Here is a 25354-nt window from a genome sequence, read left to right as displayed (position 1 = left end):
CGTCGTCATAACCGATTCTTGATCGGTGCACGCACTCAAATGACTACGCCATGCAATAATCATGGCTACCCTAACAATTTTTTCAATGATCCGAATGGGAATCGCGAATGAAGGATCTCCATTAACAAAATGAACTTTTAAAAATTGAAAACAATCGGTTTTGTGGGAACTCCTAAACTACAGCAGCACCTGCCCTGCCCTGCCCTACCCCCTTCGACGAAATTTAACACAAAAGCTTTCTATCAAATGAACGAGTACTACGAAAATTTATAAATTGAGTTTTATATATCGATTATTAAGGTCGAATAAAGTTATGAAATTCATGTAATAAAAGAAAAAAAAAATTAAAAAAAAAAATTCTAAAGGATGCTGTCACAAATTTAAATCATTTGACGGAAACCGTGTCTTTAAAAAAAAAAATTTAAATTGATTTACATTTTCTTTTAAAAAAAAAAAATATAAAAAAAAATTCGCGGTTAAGATTATCGTCACGTCATTATTAAAAAATTTTAAAAAAAAAAATTTACAAACAGAAAATATTAAATCGACGCGTTTTTTTTTTTTTTTTTTTTTTTTTAAAGAAAAAATTTACGCGGTATTCACAACGAATGTTATCGCGAATAATTTTTTTCGTTATTTTTATTAAACTCAAACTTAATCACTGAACCGTCTGCCACGATTACAACTCATACAAGAACTCGATCGGTTATTTGCAATAACAGAAAACAAAATAAATAAGTAAATAAATTCTTAAACGGCACAAAAAACACTTCGAGTCACAACCGATTTCCGATAGCGTATACAAAAATTTTTGGCCTTGAATATTAAAATGATTTTCGATCTTAAACACTGACAAGAAACACATAAATACAAAACTAACGCCCGAAACCATTTGAAATTTATCATAAAATAAAAGTCTCAGGTCGATCGGCAAAATTTTCTGATTAATTTTTATCATTAAAATACACACCAAGAATCAAAAAAAAAAAAAAAAAAAATGTTCGTGCGTGTGCGTGCGTGCGTAATAATAATAAAAAAAAATGAGAAAGCAAATTAAAACAAAGGAAACAAACGTAAGTAGCTAAACACTCTCTTTTCGATAAAATAAAGAAACAACGTAGAATATAAAATAAAAATAATGTAATCAACAACAACAACAACAACAAACAACAACGACGACAACGACGACGTGAACAACAATAATAAATTAATAATTTTTTTTTTTATTTAAATAGTTAACAATAGAAAACAAAAGGTTCAAACCAAACCTTGATATTATTTATAAAAAAAAAAAAAAACAACAACAATAATAATAATAATAACAATTAATCGATACAAATAACGCAAAAAAAAAAAATCACCGAGCGATTTCATTCAATCCCACACCACGTCGTCGTTCGACTAACACTTCAAAAAAAAAAAAAAAGAAATTATTTCGCAAATATTTCGCTAATAGCAATTTTACGCCGAAGGGAATCAAAACAATTAACAAACATATTTTTATGCCGTTAAACTATTCAGAGCCTATGAATTGGATAACAGGAAAAAAAAAAAAAAAAAAAAACCAATTGTCATAAAGGCTTGCGCTACGTTTTAAATTTAATAACCTAAAACCGCGTGGCAATTTAGACATTTCGAATCGAATGTTTCGACCACCTTTAATACTATGCACATATTTTTTTTTCAACTAACGACAAAAGGTTTAAAACAAAAATCGTGTCGAACCAGACGACATATTGTTATCAGAGCGCTTATGTGTTCGTTTTTCGAAACTGAAAATCGCAAACGTTTTTGCTTACAAATAAGTTGTCTGCATTTTCAAAACGATCTTTACCTCTCGTTGAGAATTTTCACTCAAAAGAAAAAAAGAGAAAAATGAATTATAAGACGTAGAATGAAAGAGAGAGAGAGAGAGAGAACTACAATACACACAATGAAAACCAGCTCGTCAACTTTAATAATAATAGCGACTCCAACAACAACAACAACAACGTCAACGACAACCACAACAAAAAAACGACACAAACAACAACAAACAAAAGGTACATTTTCTTACTTATGATACGAAGAAGCAATAAAAACCAATGAACTGTAAAAAAATTTTAAATTTACTACTACTCGATGTTATTATCGACAGGTAAAATGATTGACTTTGTTTTTATACTAATAGCAAGCAAAATATTTTCACACACACTTACACTTACACACACACACACACACACACACACACACACACACACACTTGAGTTTCGAAGCTATCAATTACATTAAAAATGATGCGGAAAAAAAAACACAGACGACGACAATATGACCGTATGCAATTTTTTTTTTTTTTTTTTTTTAATAAAATTACACGAATTCTTTAATGGAAAGTTTGATTTTTCATTTAATGACGACACATTTTCTCAAAAGTATTTATACTATAAGTATAAAAGAAAAACCTACAAAAATGACTTTATCAATAATAATTATTTACGATTATTTTATTGATAATTACAATCTGTCTAATAAATAGTATAAAAATTTATAATAATATTTTGATATTTATTATATTTGCCGAACGTAAAATATTTCAAGTTAAAAAATAATTAATGTCGAACAATTTTTTTCTTTTTCGTCTACTTATTTTCTTACTGTCATTGTTGACTTTCTTCTTTCACTACTTACTACAATTCGTCTTAATAATATATTTCTTTGTAAATAATTCTGCTCTATCCTCTATCCTTCCTACCATTTCAAGATGTCTTACTTTAAACATTTCATGCGAAAAAAAAAACTAACGATAAAAATCCACGTGTACGTATATAAGAAAATTTTCTCAAAAGAAAAATTTTTAAATTAAATTTTTTAAAATAAAATATTATAATACTACTATTATTATTATTATTATTATAAATATTTTTTAAAAAAATCGACGACGACGACAACGTTTATAATAATAATAATAATAATAATACTAATAATAATAATAATAAATAAAAAACGATGAAAAATGTCGGCAAACAAAAAAGAAAACATTGCTTCTCTGACATTCAATATCTTATAATGAATTTTTTAATAAGAAAATAAAAAAAGGGTTTTTCTCCCAAAAAAAAATAAATAAATAAATAAATAAGTGACGTGGCAGCAACATGTCTAATGATACGTGGATAAATATTGACTTTCACTAAGAAAGAAGGGGGAGGAGATTTTTTTTTTTTTGTCAAAAATTTATCCGCGCTTCATTTTTCTCTTTCCATTTCCCTTCATCGCTTTTCCCATTTTTTTTTCGGCGTGTTTTATTAAAAAAAGTAATAATGATAATAATAGTACAAGTACTAGTAATGAACGACAAAAGATAACCGTAATCAATTTAAAAATAACGATTTTTCAATCGGACAGCATTGATCGCATTTGTCCCTCGTGGCTAGAAGAATTCAGCAGTAAAATAATAAGAATTAAATTTCGAAATTATGTTTGCGTAATGGGAGACGTAAAGGAAAAATGCCAGCGGATGAAATACACGTCGAATAAACATTTGTAAAATCTATTTCATAAATAATTAATATCAAAAAAAAAAAAAATCGTAAAAAAAAAAAATTTTCAGACTCAACTAGATGGAAAATTACGACGCTCAATTTCAAACCGTCATCATGTCATTCGAATTATTTATGACGTGAAACAGAAAAAAAAATTAAATTAAATAATTAAACGAGTGTAAAGTGTGGGCAGAATATAAAAAGAGAGAGACGAAAAAACGAAAAATTAATAAAAAAAAAAAAAAAAGAGAAAATAGATTATGTATACGAAAAAATTGGGTCATTACACGTTAAAAAACAAATAAATACTTGTATTTAAATATTAAAAAATTAAAACAACAACAACCACGACGAAGACGACGAAAAAAAAATTTATTCGTTTTAATTTAAATGATGTGAGGAAAAAAACTTCATCATCATCATCATCATCGTTAAACGATTATAATACAAGATAATTTAAAAATGAGCTCGATGCAAAATCATATGGCAAACACACGATAATTTATTATTATTATTATTATTACACACGCTTTCAATCAACGTTTAAAAGAAAATTATTTAAATTTTCAACCCATTTCCAACAAACGAAAGACAAAACCCCGGCTCAAACATAACCAGCGAACTAATCCAAATTTTGGTAAAAATTTTGATTTATATTCGGTTTAAAATGTTCATTTGACACCATTTTAAATACTTATTGTAATGTTATCGTCGCGTTTTAAAAAATAGATAATCTATTAGTAGAAAACTTTCTCCCCTCCCCCCCTCAAAAAAAAAAAGAAAACCGCGTGTGAAAAATATTATAGTTTGAATTAAAAAATTTCAGTGAAAATAATTTAAAACTAATAAAATTTCTTTACCATAAGCGAAAGAATAAAAACAAAATAATAATAATTTTGATTTTCAAATATTGAAAACTAATGTGCGCGTGTGGGTGGGAGTACCCCATTTTTATATAGATATATATAAAAAATCAAACACGGATTTTTTTTTTCATCATCAATCTTTAAAACGAGGTACGAATAATAAAAAAAAAAAAAAAAAAAAAAAAAACAAATAGTATTGTACTGTTACTTACATTTTTCTTTCGTTGGGTGAAGAAGCCACGAGATCATAAATTTGTGCCAAATTATGAGATGTATTCACCAAATATAAGGCCGTTTTATCTATAGAAAAAAATAATTGACAGATTAGATTTATTTATTTTTAAAAAAAAAAAAAAAAAAACCTACGTTTCACTCGCATAACGGTAATACTAAATAATTTTTTTTTAAAATTAAAACATTTTCCTCTGTCACTCACCTACTGCATTATCTCTGACTAGTACGGATGATACCTTAACAATAGGACTGAGAGCGGGGGCTCCGCCAGAAGGAGTGTTTACATTGTAAAACTTGAGCACATACTTTTCATCTTGTTTCTGTAGTAATATAATAACATCGTGCAATAACAATACGTGAATGTCTATTAATTTTTGACGATTTCCAATCCGCCAATTCAATGACCCTTCGTAAATTAATTTGTGCGTTCGCAAATCCAAATTCTAAAAAGCAAAAAAAAAAAAAAATTTTCTTAAAATAAATTCACTATTTTTAGTATTCTTTGTGAGTTTTTTTCCTTTTTGCTTTTTTTTTGTTTTTGCTTTTTCTTTTTTGCTTTTTTGTTTTTGTAAAGTTAAAAATAATAACAATATAAAACGGGAAATCATTGACAAAAGCAAAAATAAAGTTACAAGGATTCCTTTTTATTCAAAAAGAGTCTTGAAAACTTTCTGAAAACTAAAAAAAAATTTTTTTTTTTTTTTTTTTGGAAAAATAAGCACACAATGGAAAAGAGAAAAATTGAGGAAATAACAAGTAGATAGGTTGGGAGGAAAGAGAGGAAAAAAAAAAAAGTTTAAGTGTTTAGTGACGTAAATTTGACAAATTATAAAAGCTTGAATTTCATTGTTTTTTTGAAATTGTTTCGGGGAAAGCGCTTCGTTTGAGATGACGTACTCAAAGATTTGAGGTGGAGGGAAGGGGGGAGGGGAAAAAAAAATATTATCGATCGTACCTTAAATTCGTTAGTCATTGGATGATCAACTTTTTCAAAAGCTGATTTGTCTAATCTTTTCTGAATTTCAGCGAGTCTTTGGTGATCTTCAACGGCGCGAACGGCTTGATTAACATAATTTAATATGTCCTTACTCCTTTCCACAGCCTGCTGGACGGATTTTTCTTCTTCAGAACCTTTCGGCGAATATTTTGCAAGGTTTTCGAACAAAAGAGGATATTTTGTTAACCTGAAAAAAAGTAAAATATTATTTATTTATTAAAAAACTTGAGTGTCGATTCCCGAGGTTAGATTTAATTTAGTTTTTATAAAAAAAATTTCTTTTTTTTTTAAAACTAAAATCGATTGTACCTTTGCATGACGGTTGGAAGCATGTCTTTCAATTGCAACCGCCTACACAAAGGATTTCCCTCAGCTTCCGTGAGAAAATTGCTGAGTTTCGTGTCTTTTCTTCGACGCTCTTTGAGTTGTTCTAAAGCAATTTGTTGATTTGCGCAAAATACTGAAGCAGCTCTTTGAAAATTATCACCAGCAGGTCCGTCAAACTGAAATTTAAAAAAAAAAAAAAAAAAACATCATTTTAAAATCTTTTACTAAAAAAAAATATCGCGTGCTCTTTTCGTTTCCCGTAATATTATTATTAATTACCATGGCTAATAAAATATCACTGATATCTCCCACCAGGGGATCCTCCTTTTTCTTAGCTTTCATCGCATTGTTAAACCTACTGTGGATGTCCAGCATCTCTTCAAGGTTTTGAAATAACAAATGCAATTGATCAGAAGGAAGAATTTGATTTTCTTGCATCGGTTTTAAAAATATTTGATCTAAAACTTTGAGTTTTCTAACGTGCGTTTTTTCCGTGTGAAAAAGCTCTGAAATAAATAATAATTTTTTTTTCAATCAATTTTCTTACATTCAAATAATGGAATCATGATAATTACAATATCCTTTCACAGACAGGAATACAAAAAATTATCCTAGATTACGAAAACATATCTTACCGTTTATAACTTCTTGCCTCTTCTTTTCCCTTGGTGTCAAAGATTTTAAAACATTTTCGTCGACTCTTCTAGTCCAATCAGGAGGATCGGGCTCCGCCTCTGTATCAGAATCTTCTAACAAAGGTGGAATATTGCTTGGCGTAAGAGTTACAGTCACGGATTCTTGGGCCCTTTGCTGTGTAGCCGTCACCATGTCTAAGGCAGCGCTTGGACTTTCTAGACTTCTGTAGTAAAAAAACACAAACACGCGATTTCGTTAAAGAACGTCTGTTCGTACTCAACCAACCAAACAATCGCTTAAAAAACATTTTTATGTAATTTTGAAAACCTAATGTCATTTTTTTACGATGACGTCAGATTAAGCTAACTAAAAAAAAAAAAAAAAATTTAAGCAAAATATCAAGAGGCAAAAAATACTAAGTAAGGAAATTTATAAATTTAAAAAAAAAAAAAAAAAAAAAAAAAAAAAAGACATTTTTGTAATTGACAGTATAACTGTGACGGAAACGAGAAAATTATTATTATTATTATTTCTCGAAGTATATAAAAAGAAAACCAAAATTTAAAAACAAAATTGAGAAAAAAGGGCAAACAAAATTAATTTTAACTTAAGGTTTTTTCTTTTTTTTTACATTAAAATCTTTAAAATTTGATTGGATAGAAATTTTAATTTTCCGCTTAAGATGATATTATTATTTAAAAGTGTCATGACAAATAAATTCTCTCTCTTTAAAAAAAAAAAAAAAAACAAACAAGTAAAAAAACACGAAACAAAAAAAAGAATAAACATTATTATTATTCAAACGATTTTAAATATAAAAAAAATACAATTAATAACAATTAATTGCGCAAGTTTTCAAGTTGGTTTTTGAAAAATAAATAAATAAATATTATTAATAATAATAATAATAATAATAATAATCAAAATTAAGGACAAAACGTGATGTTTGAAAAAAATTGCAACGTTTTGTAAACTAGTCGTATTCGTGTAAACTAAAGAAAATCATACGTTCGGCAAAGGCCTTTGAACTTATTAACGCCGCGAAAGTAAAAATTCCCCCTTAATTTAACAAAGCCTTGAATTAACAAACAAACATTAAAAAGAATAAAAACAAACACGAGCGTGTATGTTTGAGGTCTTAATTACCTGGCTGACAGGCTGGAATTCGAAGAGCTTCCCGAATTTGTGTTGTAGGAAAGACCCTGAGAGTCCAGATTGACATCACTGAAAATAAAAAATTACATGAAAATAATTAATCGAAAAATCGTGGGAGACAAAAATTGTTTCGAAACTTTTTTTTTTATTTCGGCAAAAACTTTATCGGAGAGAATTAACAAACAATTTAAATAATATCATGAATATCATACGTGTAACATAAGAGAAAAAGCAATAACGCAAATACTAATTAAATTTTTTTTTATTAGTTTTTTTCTTAATCGAAAACGTAAATAATAATTATTATTATAATTAATTATTATCGTATTTAATTTCAATAAATTAAAATTTGTGTCGTGTTATTATTATTATTATTATTATTATTGTCAGGATGAAAAAATTAAAAAAATTGTTTTGTTTGTTTGTTGTTTGTTTGTTTCGAAACTCCGAAGGGGGAAAAAAAAAATATTTCGCCGCGTGTTTTATTTACTAGGTCAAATAAAATAATTCACGGTTTTACTTTTAATTTTCGCTTGTTTCACTTTTTTTTTTTTTTTTTTTTTTTTTTTTTTTTTTTTACCTTTAAGCAATTTACTTATTCGTAGAAGCGGGGGGAGGAGGAAGGGGAAGAGAAAAGGAGGAAAAAAACAAACAAACAAAGTAAGTAAACGTAATGATTCGTCTCTGCCTTGAAACTTTACTCGAGAATAATTTTTTTTAAAAATAATATTAATAATTTTTTTTTTTTTTAATATACATTAATCATGTCGCAATTTTTATTTTGGAATAGTATACCGGTAGTAGTACCTAGAGCCACACCCTGTTTTCTTTTTTTATTTTTGCACCTACGGTTAAAAAAAAAATATCGAGAAGAATCGGGGAAAGATGAAAGAAAGGTTTGTTTGCACAATCGCCAATCGTAAAAAAAATAAAATTTTTAATTACAACCATCGGTTTTAAGAAACAAAAACAAAAAAAAGGGGGTAAAATACGATTACGAGGTATATTCAGGTCGACTATTAACAAAGTGTAGTAATTTAAATTTAATAAATGGCTTTACTACATTTGATCATATCGAAATATTCATACAAGGAATGAAGTAATTAAATCATTAAAACTCGAATTTAAAAAAAAACCACAGTCTATCAGATTTCATAAAATAAGGTGAAGGAGAGAAAGAAAAAAAAAAAAACTCTTTAAAATTTCCCAATAAACCGCCGATTTCGAAAAAAATTCAAAACACACAACAAAACAAAAACCACCAAAGGCTAAAAAAAAAAAAATAATAATAATAATTAATTTCGTTCAATCAACATTTAGATTTTATCAAAATTTTTATTCTTTTCTTATAAAAACAAACGGGAGATTATTACTTGGGATTTGTTTTTGTTTTCTAGCTCTTTCATCAAACGATTTGCGAGGAAAATTTTTTTTTTTTTTAAATTTTCAAAAAACCGTCATTAATAATAATAAATAAAATTTTTTTGTCCTGCAGACAACCTTGATTTAAATAAAAAAAATCAAAGCTCTCGTGCAAAAGCTTTCTCACGTACGTGATTATTACTACTGATTGAAAACTTTGAATTTTCCTCTTCGAAAAGAAAAACAAATTAAAATTACGTAAGAAAATAATTAATTTTTCTCTCTCTTTTCCCTCAATTTTTTTTTTCAGTTATTCTCACTTTACTACCCCCCTCAAAATGTCCGGAAAAAATTCTCCTACACAAAATTCGATAGTGAAAAAAAAAAAAAAAACAAAAAAAAAACAAAAAAACAAAAGTCGAGACATTTCGAGTTTGGCAAAACTACCTTCAACGTATCGGCATTGAGACTCAGTGACGTCATTACAATTCAATAAAAAAAAATCTGCGGTTCTTGTTGGCACACGTTACGAATTTCTTTGACGTTCCTCCTGTTTTCTTTTTTTATTAGATTTCCCGCCATTCTTTTTCGCAAATAAAAATATATATATTTAAAAAGTTTGTTTATTTATTTATTTATTTATCTTTCGAAATTTTTTTTTCTTTTTAATAATAATTATATCGAATAATATAAATAAATAAAAATAGACGTAAATTTTTTTTATTTTACGAAACAGCTGAAGAAGAAAATGTATGAAAAAGAGAAGGGAGGGAAAATCGAATATATTTTTAATTAGATGATTCACTAGAATTACTAATAAAAATAAATAAATAAATGAAATATTTTATTAATTAAAAAAGAAGATTGAAACGAAATTTATTTTGAGAGCGCAAAAAATCTCCCTTCCCCCCCCCGAAAAAAAAAAAAAAAATTACAAACAACGAAAAAAGGAAGCGCAAAAACAAACAACAGGTGAAACGGTAAATTCATCATATTTAAAAATATCAAATCGATAACTCATCAATTAATTAATAAATAAATAATTAATTAATTAATTACTTTCCATTTAAATCAATTTTTTAAATATTTTTATATCGAATAAAATTTATTTATTTATTTATAATTATTATTATTAACCGATTTTATTCGCCTGAAATATATGTTAAAGTTTTATTTGCTTTAACAGCATACCAATAGTGTTTGACAGTTTTTTTTTTTTTTTTGTTGGGGAGCCTAGCCAATTTAACGGTTTTTTTTTTAGCTGAATCGACGCGTTTTAAAATCGATTTAATTTTTTTATTGATTAATTAATTGATTATGTTTGCAAAATAATTTTATACAACCTGAAAATAATTAATTTTAAAAAAAAATTATTCGATATTTTTCATCGAGACGAGTTCAAATCCACAAAATTTTTTTTTTCTAAGCCTCCTAAATAATAATAAAAAAAAAAAATGAACGAATCGCGTACGCAAGTTAAACACGCGTAATTAACGTTTTGGCGTTCACCGTCCATTTTCTAAAAATCAATCAATATTGAATCGATAAATGCGCATCATAGCTTTGTAAAAGAGCAAAAAAAAAGTTTCGGTTTCGGTTTCGGTTTTTTTTTTTCCTTTTTTTTTTTTCTTAATCATCAGGCACAAAAAACAAAAAGAAAAGAAAACAATGGGGGGAGGAGAGAGGGAGGGGGAGAAAGAATTAGAAAGTGAAAAATTTTATATATATTCGCTATTTGATAAATTCTTAAATGCTAACGTTTCTGACATTTTAATTTAACCTTTTCGATAGTAACAGTGTGTCACGTTTTTCGTTACCTTTTTTTCTTTTCTTTTCTTTTTATTTTCTATTCATTTTTTTTTACCCTCTCCTCCTCTTCCCCTCCTCCTTCCTTCCAAAGTCTTCACTCTTTTATAAAGAAAAAATTTTTTAATTTATAAAAAAAAGTTAGTCAAAAAAGCAAAAAAAAGGAGAAAATTTAATTGATAATTAAATTGTTTGTTTCTTAATTTTCTCCCATTGAATACTTAAACGGGGGGAGGGAGGGAGGGGGGCTATTAAATACTGTCTCTCGCGAAAAACATTTTTTTTTTTTCAAACGAAATTATTTTAATCAAATTAAGGTTTTGAAATTAACAATAAAACATTAAGAGAATCAATTTTTTTTAAAAAAATGGAATGCACACGCGTTTGACGACTAAATAATAATAATAATATTAATAATGATAATAATAATAATAATAATAATAATAATAATAATAATAATAATAAAGAAAATCAAAGTCAACAATTTTTAATTCACAATTTTTTTTGTTTTTCTTCGATTTGAAATAATATAATACGTTTATAATCGACGTGAACAAAAACAAAAACAAAAACAACCACAACCATAACAACAACAACAACAACAACTTCTTTAAATATGATACAAGTGAAACAAACAATTTAAGAAACAATGAATTTTCAATTTTATTTAAATAATAATAATGATAATAATAATATTGTAAAAAAAAAAGAAAACACAACAAACCCATTGTCAGGAATAGAAATGAAAAAAAAAATAAAAAATTGATTTTTTCTTTTTTTTCACTCTTTCGATTCGCGTTACGAACTTATATATATTATAAAAAATATTATATAAATATATATTATATATATTATATTTATGTATATAAAAACATACGCACTAACTCACCATTAATAAAAAACAATTCACATTGTGATATTTGCGTGTGTACGAAAGTTATTGAATCTCCTCCTTCACATTTCAACAGGAAAATAAATAAATGAATGAATGAATAAAAAAAAAACCGACAGGAAACGACATTATTTATTTAAATGTTTATGCGGGATGAAAAAGAAAAGAAAAAAAACTTTCGAATCAAACTTTCGATTCACTATTATTGATAATAATAATATATATATACTCAAAAACAATAATAAATAAATTTCGTTTTTGAGATGGAAAAAAAAAAAAAAAAAAACAAATTTTTCGGCGAGACACGAGGAGGCGTTTCGAATAAAATTCTTTGACTACGGTCAAACGAAATTGAAAACGAAACATGCGCGAAAGAAAATGTCGAGAATGCGCCATAAAATTAAGACGATGGAAGAAAAAGACGAAAGAGGAGACAGCGAAAACGAGGAGAATGAAGGAGGCAAAAGCTAAGCAAAGCAAAAGAAAATAAAAAGATAAAAAAAAAAAAAGAAAAATTTTTAGTGTTGCGCAGATGCACAACATTTCGCATTCTGCAAAATTTCACCATTATTTTCTTACGAACTCAACATTATTCGTATGACGATCTCCTCCGCTTTCCACGTAACACTTTTCCAAAATTAAACAAAAAAAAAAAATTAAAATTAAAATTCTACTTTGGAAAAAAACGTCAACAATTTTCGTGTTCCTAATAACAATAATAATAATAATAATAATAATAATATTAATGACGATTATGATGGTAATAATAATAATAATAATTTTTTACAAAGTTATAAAACGTGATCGGAAATTAAAAAGACGAAGGGGATCCTGTCTTTCCCGTACCTGAAAATTCTCGCAAAATTCAAATTACGTACTTAAACCTTTCTTTTTTTCTCCCCCCCTTCCTGTTGTGTGTTCTTTTACTTTTAACAATTTATTTAACAATTATTAGAAACAAATAAATAAATAAATAAATCTCTCAGGTCAGTGACGCACGTTTAAATAAATACTAATAATAATAATAATAATAAAAGAAAAACAACAACGTTTACAAGCATTTGGATGCGAACCAGAAATGTATATTTAATTCATTTTTTTTTTTAGTTTCATTCAATCATTTTATTATTTTAACCGAGTAAACAAAAAGTAATAATAATAATGATAATAATAAAGGGAAAAATATCAAGTACAAAGAGAGTGACAACAGCAACTGAAACCTTGACGATGACAAAGACGAAATTTAAAAAAAAAAAATTGAAAAGGGGAAAAATAATTTTTTAATATAGGTAAAATGAAAATAAAAATGAAAATTTTTTTTTTATCACTTTCGAAAAATCTCGAAACCACAAAATTACGTTTGTGAATAAAAACAAAGAAAAAGAAGAAGAAAATTTAATTGATAAGGACAAAAGTGAGAAGGAGGGGGATGGAAAAAAGAAAATGAAAAACAATAAATGAAAAAAAAAAAAAAAAAGATAAAAGGTAATAATAGAAAATGAAAGGAAATGAGAAAAAATAAATTTTCAAAAACTCAAATTTAGAAAAGGGGGAGGGGGAAAAGCTTTGCTTCCCTCCCCTTCCCCTTTTTCATACTCATTTTTCAACTTGAGCTTATTTAATACAAGCAAAGAGATCCGCGCGCACACACTCACTCACGCAAATTTTCAACAATAATAAATCCGGACTTTTCTTTTCGATTTAGAAAATTTATTTCGAAACAAACAAACAAAAAAAAAAAAACTTAGGAAAATTCTATCGAGAAAAAAAAAAAACAAGTGGGAGTAAAAAAAAATATCCCTTAAGAAAAAAAAAAGAAAAACATTTCTAATAAAATTTACTAAAGCTTTTCTTTTTCGTAGTACTAAAATGAAAGAGAAAGAAAGAAGAAGAGGTAGCAGAAAAAAAAAGAGGGGGGAAAAAACAATAATAATAATAATAATTTGAAATGATTTTCTGCTGAGCTAAAAAAAACTACTACTACAAGACTATTTTTTTCTTCTTCTTCTTTTTTTCTTCCCTTTTATTTTGTGTGTCATTTCCTAAATCCTGTTTTAAAGTTTATCGACATTTTTTCTCTTTTTTTTGGGGGGGATTTTCTTCAAGATTTTTCTCTTGCAATAAAAAAACATCAGATGCAAATTTTTTATGAACTGCATACGAAACAAAACGAATCCTCCTCGCACGAGGAAGAGAAAGATGAAGAGGGGGCGGAGGCAGGAGGAAAAAGCACTTCAATGCGGTAAAAAAAAAAAAAAAAACGAAAGGGTAAAGACGAGAATTTTTTTTTGGGGGGGGAGGCAAAAAAGAAAAAGAAAAAATTTCGAGAAATATTTTCCAACAGCAAAATTTCAACGTATACAACACACACACACACACACATGTTGACGTCGTGAATGTCAAATTCAAGTTTTTACCAGTCGTCGTACTCCTCCCACTCCCACTCTCTCTCTCTCTCTCTCTCTCTTTTCTGAATTTACTTTTCCTTTTATTAAATTTTACGGCGGTTTCTTTAAAATTATATTTTTTTTTCTCTCTCTCTCTCTTCAAAATTACACACAAGAGAGATAAAACGGGGGAGGGGAAGGTATAGGGGAAAGGGAAGGAAAAAAAACAATTTTAATGTTTTACTTACTTCGTTTTTGATAAGTTTGGATCGCTGGTTTTTCGTTTTTCTCGCATTTTCTGAAAAAACAAAACAAAAAATTAATTAATTAATTAATTAAAAATTTCCTCGTCGATTTTTAATTTAAAATAATAATAATATTAATCTTTAAATATAAATAAAATTTTTCTTTAAATTATCTTCTCTTAACGTCATCGTCGCCATTTTTTAATTTGAATAATAATTTATCGGAAAATTTACAGAAAGACCAAAAAAAAATTAAAAAAACGACATTTTTTCATCCACATCCAGATTCCGCGTGATTTCGTCACTCAATTATCATCACCACCGTATAGAATTCGATAATAATAATAATAATAAAAGAAATTTTTTTTTTTAATATCTTAAATGACCTCGATGATTTCTAGTTGTTAAATTTTATATAAAAAATTTGTGTTATAAATATTCGAGCGGTACTCATTTTTTTTCTCTTTTTTTATTTATAAACTCCTTCTGGGTCAATTAGTTTGTCCAAAAATCCACAAACACAAACACACACACCCAAATACTGATGCCAAAAAGGTAGACCAAACAAATGCTAATAATAATAATGATTTTAAAAAATTAATGGGGTATCCTAGTACTGACACGTTAAATATTATGAAACCCGTTAAGATAATTATATATGACAAAGACTATTATTGACTCCATTGTTGGCCAATCAATTTCCCCCTCCCCCTCCTCCCTCAAAAATTTTATTCAACTCGACGAAATCATTTCTAAATTAATAAAAATATATATTTATATAATAATCAATTAAAAAATAAAAAAAATAGAGCCTGATCGCACGATAAAACAACAACAACAACCAAACATTTTTTTCTTTCTTTTTTTTTTTCTTTTCTTATTTACACCGAACGTTGTTTAGTTTTTCTTTATTTTTTTTCTCTCCAACAAATAACAACCATTAAGTAAATCCATTATTATTATTATTATTATTACTTTTTCTTTTAGTTCGTAAAAGATTTAACGGATCGATGCGTCGAAAGAACACAAAATGAATTTTTTTTTTAAACGTATTCTTTTTATAATCTCAAACGTAATTTCAAATTTTCTTTTTTTTTTTTCTGTTTTCTCTCCCCATCGTAGCCTTGCATCAAATTGTTTTAATTATATTCCAAAATGAAAATTTTGTGTTTCACAAAAAAAACTAAAATATAGTATCCATTTAGAAAAAATTTAAAAAATCTCAATCACCTCGTAAACCGGCAAACCCTGAGAAGAAGCCTGCCTCCGGTGCAGTGTGTGTGGCGTTGCCACTTTTTTTTTTTTTGGGGTCCACAACTGACCTACATTAATTTTTTTTTTTTTTTTTTTTTCGAAATTTAACACAGTTGTCGTTTGAGCGTGCATAAATAATTAATTTTTTTATTGCACGAGAAAACCATTACGTCGGGTTTTTTGATGTTTGTTTTATTTTTAACAAAAATTATAATTCAACGTATATACACAACGCATTAAAATTTTTTATACATCAGAAAACTAATTAAACGTGAATCTCTCTCTCTCTCTTTCTCTCTCTCGGACTTAAATTTTCTTTTCGAAAACAACAACATAACAATACGAAAAGGAAAAAAATAATTTTTTGTTCGCACGTAATGTTTTTTTTTTTTTTTTTTTTTTTTTTTTACCTCGCTAGTAGTTCTCTTCAATATCCAAGAACCACGTCTTTTCCGATCAGTTCCACCGAGTCCTTGACAACTTTTTGTTCTGTTTAATTTACTCGTGACAATATTTTCTAAACTTTCCGAACTCGAGAGCATTCTCGAAAATAATTCCAAATCCATTTTCATGATTTTAATAAAATTATCCTTTTCACATGATATACTTTTTTTTCTATGTTCAAACCCCACTTTTTTTTTAACTTTTCATTTTTTTTTTTAGTTTACGACCAAAATTAATAAATAATATAATAACGAATTTAAATGGATGCCAATTGAAAACTGAATTTTTTTTTCTTCTTCTTCTTTTTTTTTTTTTTACCTTATCGGTCACGTGAAAAATTTTATCAGTGTGTTTGTTATCGATATTTTATTTTATTTTAAATATTAAAAAAAATAAAAAATTATTATTATTATCACTACATTTTTTTCTAGATTGATACGTGCGAATTTTTTTTTTTTTTTTTTATCTGAAATATTTACATTAAAATTTTCACATTATAAATCATAACTTTAGAAAAAGTTTTAATAAGTTTTAAAATTTTTTCTCTGTTCCGTTTGAAGATCGAAAGTAGTAGATTTTAAATTTAAAAAAAATTATCATTAAAAACGAGCCATAAATTAAATTTATCGAACGAGATTAGTGATTTTCATCATTTATGGCAAATAAAAAAAAAAAAAAAAAAAAAAAAAACTTTTTGCCGGTATCGTCGTCGTCGTCGTCGTCGTCGACGCATAAGATAGCCAAAATTATTTCGTTCCTTACATGAGAGAATAAAGATTTAAAACAAGAAAACAAAACAAGAAGGTTGTGCTTCGGCATAGAGTTTGATAATTATTATTATTACAATCAAACACCACTTTTTTTTTTTTTATTTCCTTTTTGACCGTAATTACTTTGTTCTAACAAAGAAATCGCATTTAATTACTTCACAATGATTTCTTTTTTTTTCTTTTTCTCATTTTCCTTAGAAATACTTTTGACGTTTATATTCATTATAAAGTGTGTTTCGCTAATGAGGTAACAATAATCGCCGCCATAAGGTTTTATTCATACGAGATTTTTACGCAATTTTTTCCTTTCCTTTCTTAAACGCACAATTTTTAATTCGATTTAAAAATCACGCTAATAATAAATTTTTGTTTTTTTTTTTTTTTTTTTTTGTCACGGTGTAAAATTTTAAGTCAAAAAACAAATAAAAGAAAATTATCACCTGAAGCGATTTTCTTTTCGCAAAGAAAACAAAAAATTTATGAAAAAAAAGAAAATCCGAATGCGGCAATGCGGTAAAAAAAAAAAATAAAATAAAATAAAATTTGTAATACGAGCACCGAGCAAGAAAGCTGCTGTAAAACATAAAAAGGAACAAAAGAAAATAAAAAATTTACGTAGTACACGTCGTCTCTGTTAAACAAAATAATAATAATAAAAAAAAGATTCAAATGTAATAAACATTCATTCAAATTCCGTCAAGTAATAACTGTGGTAATAATAATAATAAATAAATAAATAAATAATTTTAAAAATTAAACACGGTAAATTTTAACAACTACAATTACAAAAATAATAAATGATTCTGAGTTTACTTTTGCTTCTTCTCTCTCACTTTCTTTCTCTCTCTTTTTAATTAAGTTTAAGGTTTATTTACATGGAACTTAATTGGCATTAAGCAAATGAAAAGTTTCGAAAAAAATGGTAAAAACTTGATCACGTTTTCGGGCAGTTTGTCAAAAAAAAAAAAAAAAAAAAAATATTTTCATCGTCGTCACCGCGAGTCATCAAAATTCTAAATGAAAACAATTTTTTTCTTCTTTTTCTTCTTTTTTCTTTTTTTACTTTCGTAATAATAATAATAATAATAATAATAATAATAATAATAATAATAATCAATTTAAGTTTTTCCAATTTTTCAATTTACGGGTCTCCGAATTTACGGATAAATTGATTTAACGTCAATAAAAAAAAGAGGAAAGAAAATTTTTTCCTCATTTTTCCATTCGACCGTATGTTTTATATTAATATTATTTTGACAAAAGCGAATGAAAAAACAAAAGAAGAAGAAAAGAAAAGAAAATCAAATTTGTGGTTTTTTTAAAAAATCTTATCGGGAGATAAAAAGAGGAAGGGAGGGGGCGGGAAAAGAAGAAAACGGTATGTCAGCTACAGTCTTTTTTAAATAATACCTTGACCTTTTAACAAACAAAAAGAAGAAAAACGAAAAGAAAAAAAAATTGTTACAAAATCAATATTACATACATACAAGGGAAAATTTTCCTTTTTTCCTTTTTCTTTTTTCTTTTGGCATACCAAATTTTGAAATTTAAAATGACATTCTATACGTTTGTGAAAAAAAAAAAAAAAAAACAAAACAAAAGGGGGAAAAAAAATAAAATTCTTTGTGGAATTATTATTAACGGATTTGAACAATACTTTAATAATTCGATTGTCGGTATTAATAATAACGTCAATTTCGAAACCAATTATATAAAAAAAAAATAATAATAATAATAATAAAACAATGGTGATTTTCCCATAAAAACAAAGACAAAGACACTTTTCTTTTTTATTAATTGTTAAAATTATGAAAATCACGTATAAACAACACAAAACAGATAATATCACATTATAAACACTTTCTCTCTCTCTCTTTACTCTCTCTTTTTTTTTTTTTTTTACAATAAAACATCGTGACGAAGTAAACGAAAATTATTCTCACATAAATACCCTCTTCCTTAAATTCGTTAAGTATTTTAAATTATCGAGAGAAAGAGAGAGAAAGAGAGAGAGAGAAAAATTTGCTAAGAAGAATTCACAGGCGATTAACGATTATAATAAGAAGAAAAATAATAATAATAAACCTTCCGTCCACTTATTTATAAAAAATAAAATAATGAAATTTTACGTAAATAATCGAAAATAAAACAACCAGGAAATACAAACGCAAACAAACGGTTAAACAATCGTAAATTATGATTGCTTTTGCATCATCACACAATAGCCAGTAGCTTTTACTCGAAAAATTTTCGCATTTCTCCAGACAAAAAAAAAAAAAATTAAAAAGATTTCTTGTTTAAATTCCTTCCTACCTATTTTCTCCGCCATTAAATTATATTTAAGTACCTACGTCAATAATTGACTCATCGAAACGTTTATTAATTAATAATAAATAAATAAATAAATAATTAATTAATTACCTTTTGTGGGATTCTTTCCCGATAGCTTTCGGATCTATTAATATTCGTCGTTGAATTTTTAACTTTCGCAGCATGATGGCCACTGGAAAAAATAAAAACAAAAAAAATAATAATAAAATATAAATACGTAAAAATAAAATAATAATAATAATAAAAATTGGATTAGTTAGTTTTTTAAAATTTTCGAAACGTTTATGTAATGACAAAATAATAATAATAATAATAGATACGTTAATAAAAGTAAAACAAACAATACTAAATAATGAATAAATTATCAAAAACAATAATTAAAACCAATTTACGAACGAAATTCATTAATTAACTTTTCTGACGTTGTTGTTGTTATTATTATTATTGTGGGGAAAAGAGGAGGAGAAGGAGGAGAAAGGGGAGAATAAAATTCTAATAAAACAAAAAAAATTGTTTTTTTTTTTTTTGGGGTCGTTTTCAAAAACAAAAAGTGTCATTTTACGCAAGGGAAAATATTTGAATTTTAACATGGAGTCAATGCCCTTGTCTATCATCTCTTCCCTTTATAATTTACTGTATTATGGGGAGGGGAAGGGAGGACAAAAACGATCAATTAAATTTTTTTTTTTTTTTTTTTTACTTTTCAGTCAAAATTTTAAACTCGATATTAATTAATAATTAATTTTTCCCATTAACTTTTTTTTTTATGTTTATGAATTTATATACATACATACATTTATCATCACATCAATTTTCTAGATTTTTCGGGTTGCAAAAAAGAAGAAAAACATCGAAAATTTTATTAGAAAATTTGCCCCTCCCCCCATTTTTTTTTATTAATTTTCAATTACTTTTTTCGAAACTTTTTGTTTTTTACTTAAATGTTTCGAAACAATAAAATTTCATTAAAAAAAAAACTCGAGTAGTAAAAAGATGGCAAACAAATAATCCATCTTTATTAAAAAATATTTTTTAATTTAAGATGAGTTCAAGTAAAATATCAAAACAATTCCGATGTAAAAAGCAATGGAAAAAAACGAAAAAGAAGGAGAAAGGACGTGGGAGAAGGTAAGAGAGGGAGGAGAGGAAAAAAGAAAGAAAGAAACCCAAAAATAAAAATTAAAAAAGAAAAAATTGATTGCAATTCCGACCTTTTAACGGCGACACTTTTTATTTTCCAAATTCTGCACAACAAATGATAACCTTTTTTTTTAATTCGGCAAAATTTTATAGCGAGCATAACTATAATCGGGAAAAACAAAAATTCTATCTTTCTTTTTTTCCGTACTAAATTTTATTACTCGTTTCCGGTTTCGATTCCGACTTTTTTTTTAAACCGAATTTTAAAAAAATTGAAACGAGAACTATTGTCACCGTTGGTGAATAATACTCGACAACGATTTAATTATACTCGACGTGTTTTTTTTTTTCTTTTTTAAAAAAAATTTGAACACGACGCGAAAACTTTTGCACAGACTTAGACGAAACACAACATTTACACACAAACGAAACGGAAAAGAAAAAAAAAAAAAAAAGAAAAAAAAAAGGCTGAAAACGCAAGATTTTTGCGATTTCAAAGCAATTATTTCACATGCGACTGTTAAATAGACCAACTTTATTTATCGGCCATTTAAAAAAAAAAAAAAAAAAAAGTTAGTGAATTTGCCTGTTTATTATTGTATTTCTTTTTTTTTTTTTTTTGTCGCTTATCGATAAACCATAATTTAATTGATCTACTTTTCGGCAGAAACCGGCAAAAAAAAAAAAAACTGTTATAATAGCTGACTTAAATAAATGCGTAATCATAATAAATAAAACGCGTCTAAAATGCAAGACAACAATAAAATATTTTCATTTTTTTCCGGGTAACAGGGAAATTTTTACCAAAAAAATCAACCGGTTGCGGCGACTTTGACTTTCCGATGTCAATAAATTCAAAAAAACCGGGAGGAAAAATACTAATAATAATAATAGTATTTTAATAATATCTAAACTTACGATTCGGACGATAGCGAGGAGCCCGACAGGCTATTCTTTCTTTGAAACATCTCGATGGCATTTTTTTTTTCTTCTTCTATGTCATCCACCATAAGTTCGATTATCGAATTTAATAAACCGAATGAAATTCATTAATTAAATGAGATGAGAGGCAACAAAAAAAAAAAAAAAAAAAAACTTGCCGAAAAAGATTTTTTTTTTTGAGAAACAAAAAGTCAAAAATATCACAAGCACGATTTGATTTTTCTTTTTTTTTCCCTTCCCCTTTTCACCAAAGGAAAATTTTAACTTAATGTGTCATTTACCGTCAAATATATTTTCTACAAAAATTTCATAAACCTAAACCTAAAAGAAAACCTAAAATTAAAACAATGGCAACTGCAACTTAAGACAAGAACATAAAAAAAAAAAAAAAAATTTACAATCGCGTTTTCCTAGCATCCCCTCACAATCACAACAATTTCCTTTTCCTTTAATAATAATATTATTAATAATAATAAAAAATGGCATAAAGAGTTGGCTTCTTTTTTTTTTTAAATTAGTTTGTAAAGCGACCCGTGAAAAAAAAAAACACAATTTCTAAAGGTGAAATTAGTATCATCAATTTTGTGAAAAGAGACGGCAACACCAGGAGTCATTTAAATCAGGATATCGTTTAGTATAAGAAACAAGCCAGCGACATTTTGTAAAAAGAACAAAAGGCACGAGAAATAAAACTTCAATTACGACTAACTAACTATTTTCTAACAAATGAACTCGAGTCATTCAAAAAACGGACGCGTTTTATAAATAATTTTCCAAAAAATTTTCCACGTAAATATTAAAAGGTATAAAAATAGTTTGATGCTGAATAAAGGGGGAAAAAAAAGAAAAATGAGGTAATGCGATGAAAAAGGAATGAAAAATATGATAATCGAAGTCAATTTCGTTTTTAAAAGCTGAAAGATAGAAAGAGAGAGAGAGAGAAGAGAATGGGGAAAGAATTTAACTTATTTTATGTAAATTGACAATTTCGAAACATAAAACACGGGGAACAAAAGAGAAAAAAGAAAAGGCGACCAAATAATTTGACCTACTTTAAATTATGCCTCCCCAAATAAACCTACCTATTTCTCTCCCCCCCTGTATTTTTAACAAAAAAAAAAACCTTTTTTATACGAATTTTTATTTTATTTTATTTTTTATTTTACGTGTCACGAAATTCACGGCGTATAGAAAAATGACACGTTTATTGCTTTCCCTCAATAACAATTCAACTGAAAATAATAATGATGATAATAATAACAATAATAATATTTCGAAAAATGTCAGTAAGTAAGGCACCCTATAAATGAATTATATTTAATTTTTTTAATAAAATAATTCCTGCAACTTTTTTAAACTTTTTTTTTGGAAACGAATTATTTTTTAATATTTACCCGCCGTTCCCCCTCCGATAAATAAAAAGTATTTCCTACGTAATAAATAAATAATAATAATAATAATAATGAAATTAATTCCCTAATAGGAATTCGATTTCAATTTCAATTAATTATTTTTCACTTTTTTTTTTTTTAAATCTAATTAAAAAAAATTAATAACAAAGACGAGAGGGTGAGGCCATTAACAAACCTATAAATTATTATATTTATATCATGTAAAGAGGGGGTGGGGGGAAAATAATAACGATAATAATAACTTTATTATAGAGCTAATGATTTGATTGAATCATTTATTACGACCGAACAAATTAAATTATTAAGTAGCGCCTTTTAAAAAATTAATATATATATTATTTTCATTATTTATTACGATAGAATGTAGTAAATTTATTAATTTAGAGGTAAAACCTCTTTTAAAAAAAACCTTCTGCTGCATTCATTTTCCCAATTTTTCCTCCTTTTTCTATTTTACCTCGTCCCTTTTTCCTCCTCCTCCCTCCCCCTTCTCCTCCTCCTACTCTTAACTCCTCCCCTCCTCTCTCTCTCTCTCTCTCTCTCTCTCTCTCCCCGTAAACTTTTTCAAATTTCAACAAGGACGTATTTTATTCACGCCATTACTATTTATAACTCCATTAAAGGATCATTCTTAATTTAATAAGGGGCGGGTAAATGATGATGATGATGATCACGAGTATGATGATGATTATACCTGAAAGAAAATTTCATATTGGCTTTTCCCATTAAAATTAAAATAACCCTTTCGTCGTAAAGGGTTAATCATTTATTTATTATTCCGAATATACGATGAAAAAGGCACGAATGAATTATTATTATTATTATTATTATTATTGACGGATAAATAATTCTTCGACATATATCATCCAAGAGTAAAATTGTGGGGGGGGGGGAAACGAGCTAATAATTATTTGCGCAACGTAAAAAAAAAATGATAAAATGATAAAATTACATAATTTTTTTTTTTATTTTTCTCTTGAAACCATTATCGAAAAATGCTAAAGTCTGTCTCTCTCTCTCTCTCTCTCTCTCTCACATGCACGTCAGCAATTTAATTTGTCTATAATTTCTATTCCCTTTTTAATTATCATTAGTTATCGTAAATAATAATTCGATGAACGAAAAGCTAGAGAGAGAGAGAGAGAGAGAGAAACTCTTTATTTTTTTGCTAAATTCGCAAAGGGAAAACAACAACAACAACAATATGTTTTTTATTTACGTTAAGGAAAACACATTGCTCGTTTCATTTTATTATTTATTATTTTTTTATTTTTTATTACGCAATAATTTGTAATTTCAATAAACATAAATAAATCAATCGTATATCAAAAGAATTTAAAATTTAATAACGAAAAGCGTAAGGGATTGTTGTAATAATAATAATAATATAAAAAGGAAAAATAATATCGTGAGCATTATCAATAAAAGCAAGTGACTACTAGTCAAAGCACACGAATTTCAAAAAAGGGAAATATCTGTTGGAAATGTTGAACGAGTTTATCCTATTTCATGTTATGAATAAACATCAAATTAAAATGTTAATAACTCGTTTTAAAATTTTCTTTTAAGACTTGAAATGTTCGGAGTAATTTTCTTTTTTGTTTCATAAATTTTTTTAATATAAATAAAATAAAATAAAATATTATTATGAATGTTTAAAAAGATAAAATAAAAAAAACTAAACGTGACTCCCTCGAAAAAAATTTTTTTTTTATTATTCTAAGGTAATTTTAATAAATTTTTATCAACGGAAACGGAATAAATTTCACTGCAGGAAATTTAAATTTTTTTACACAAACTCTCTCTTTTCCTTTCAATTTTTTTTTTTTTTTTAATAATAATAATAATAATAATAATAATAATAATAATAATAATAATAATAATAATTTTCTCTTGTATTTTTTATTCGAAAATAAATCCAATGGGACCATCATGCCAAATAAATTTTTCTTTTTTTCTTTTTTTTTATCCTAACATTTCGATATTTACGACCAATAAATCTGTGGCAAATTAATTTCTACTTAGCTCCACCTTTAAAAATAAACCGACTCTAAATATTTTATTAAATGCAATATCGAAATATAGACGTTTTTCAAACAGGAAGAGAGACAAAGAGAGACAGAGATAGAGAGACAAAGAGAGAGAAAGAGAGAAAAGAAAGAAAAAAGAAACCAGGCTGTCAGCTTTGAGTTTAGTATTCTTCTCGAGACGTACAAAACAAAAAAAAATTCAGCAATCGTTTTTAAATGATTTCGATTGGAATATTAAATAAATTATTGTTTTTGTAAAATACTATACACCTCAATTTTTTTTTTTTTTTCGTTGTTGGCAATACAAATTTTTTTTTTCACTCTCATTTTTTTTGAAAAAAAAAAATTCAATCATCAATCAATCATTTAAAAAATCAACAACACAAGCAATTACTTTTTTTTTAATCTCCCACTCGCGCAAAATATAATAACGATTTCATTTTCACATCAATAATAACTAATTTTATAACAATTTTTCCAAACTTATTAATTCGAATTAGGAAAAAAAAAAGAAAAATCGATTAATAAAACCCCCCAAAAAAAGTAATAATAATGCAGCTGCTGGAAATTTTCTGCGTGTGTGTGAGAGAGAGAGAGAAAGAGAAT

At 26.5% G+C, this 25354-nt stretch overlaps 2 protein-coding genes across 2 annotated transcripts; both read right to left on the bottom strand.

The window, feature by feature from the left end:
- Window positions 1-4592: 4592 nt before the first annotated feature.
- Window positions 4593-6770, bottom strand: Phum_PHUM165150 (LBC oncogene, putative; the record flags this gene model as incomplete). The annotated part of the gene is made up of 6 exons (XM_002424916.1): window positions 4593-4684; window positions 4821-5061; window positions 5574-5802; window positions 5925-6118; window positions 6222-6448; window positions 6578-6770. 6 exons carry the CDS (start codon window positions 6768-6770, stop codon window positions 4593-4595), a joined length of 1176 nt encoding a protein of 391 aa, XP_002424961.1.
- Window positions 6771-15637: 8867 nt separating this feature from the next.
- Window positions 15638-16245, bottom strand: Phum_PHUM165140 (uncharacterized protein; the record flags this gene model as incomplete). Its single annotated transcript, XM_002424915.1, has 2 exons — window positions 15638-15747; window positions 16122-16245. 2 exons carry the CDS (start codon window positions 16243-16245, stop codon window positions 15638-15640), a joined length of 234 nt encoding a protein of 77 aa, XP_002424960.1.
- Between the last annotated feature and the right edge of the window lie 9109 nt (window positions 16246-25354).

This window comes from Pediculus humanus, genomic scaffold (genome assembly GCF_000006295.1).
Source record: "Pediculus humanus corporis 1103172107512 genomic scaffold, whole genome shotgun sequence".
NCBI classification, from domain to species: domain Eukaryota; kingdom Metazoa; phylum Arthropoda; class Insecta; order Psocodea; family Pediculidae; genus Pediculus; species Pediculus humanus.
Note: the sequence above shows the minus strand (reverse complement) of the source record. Positions and strands in the feature narration are given on the sequence as shown.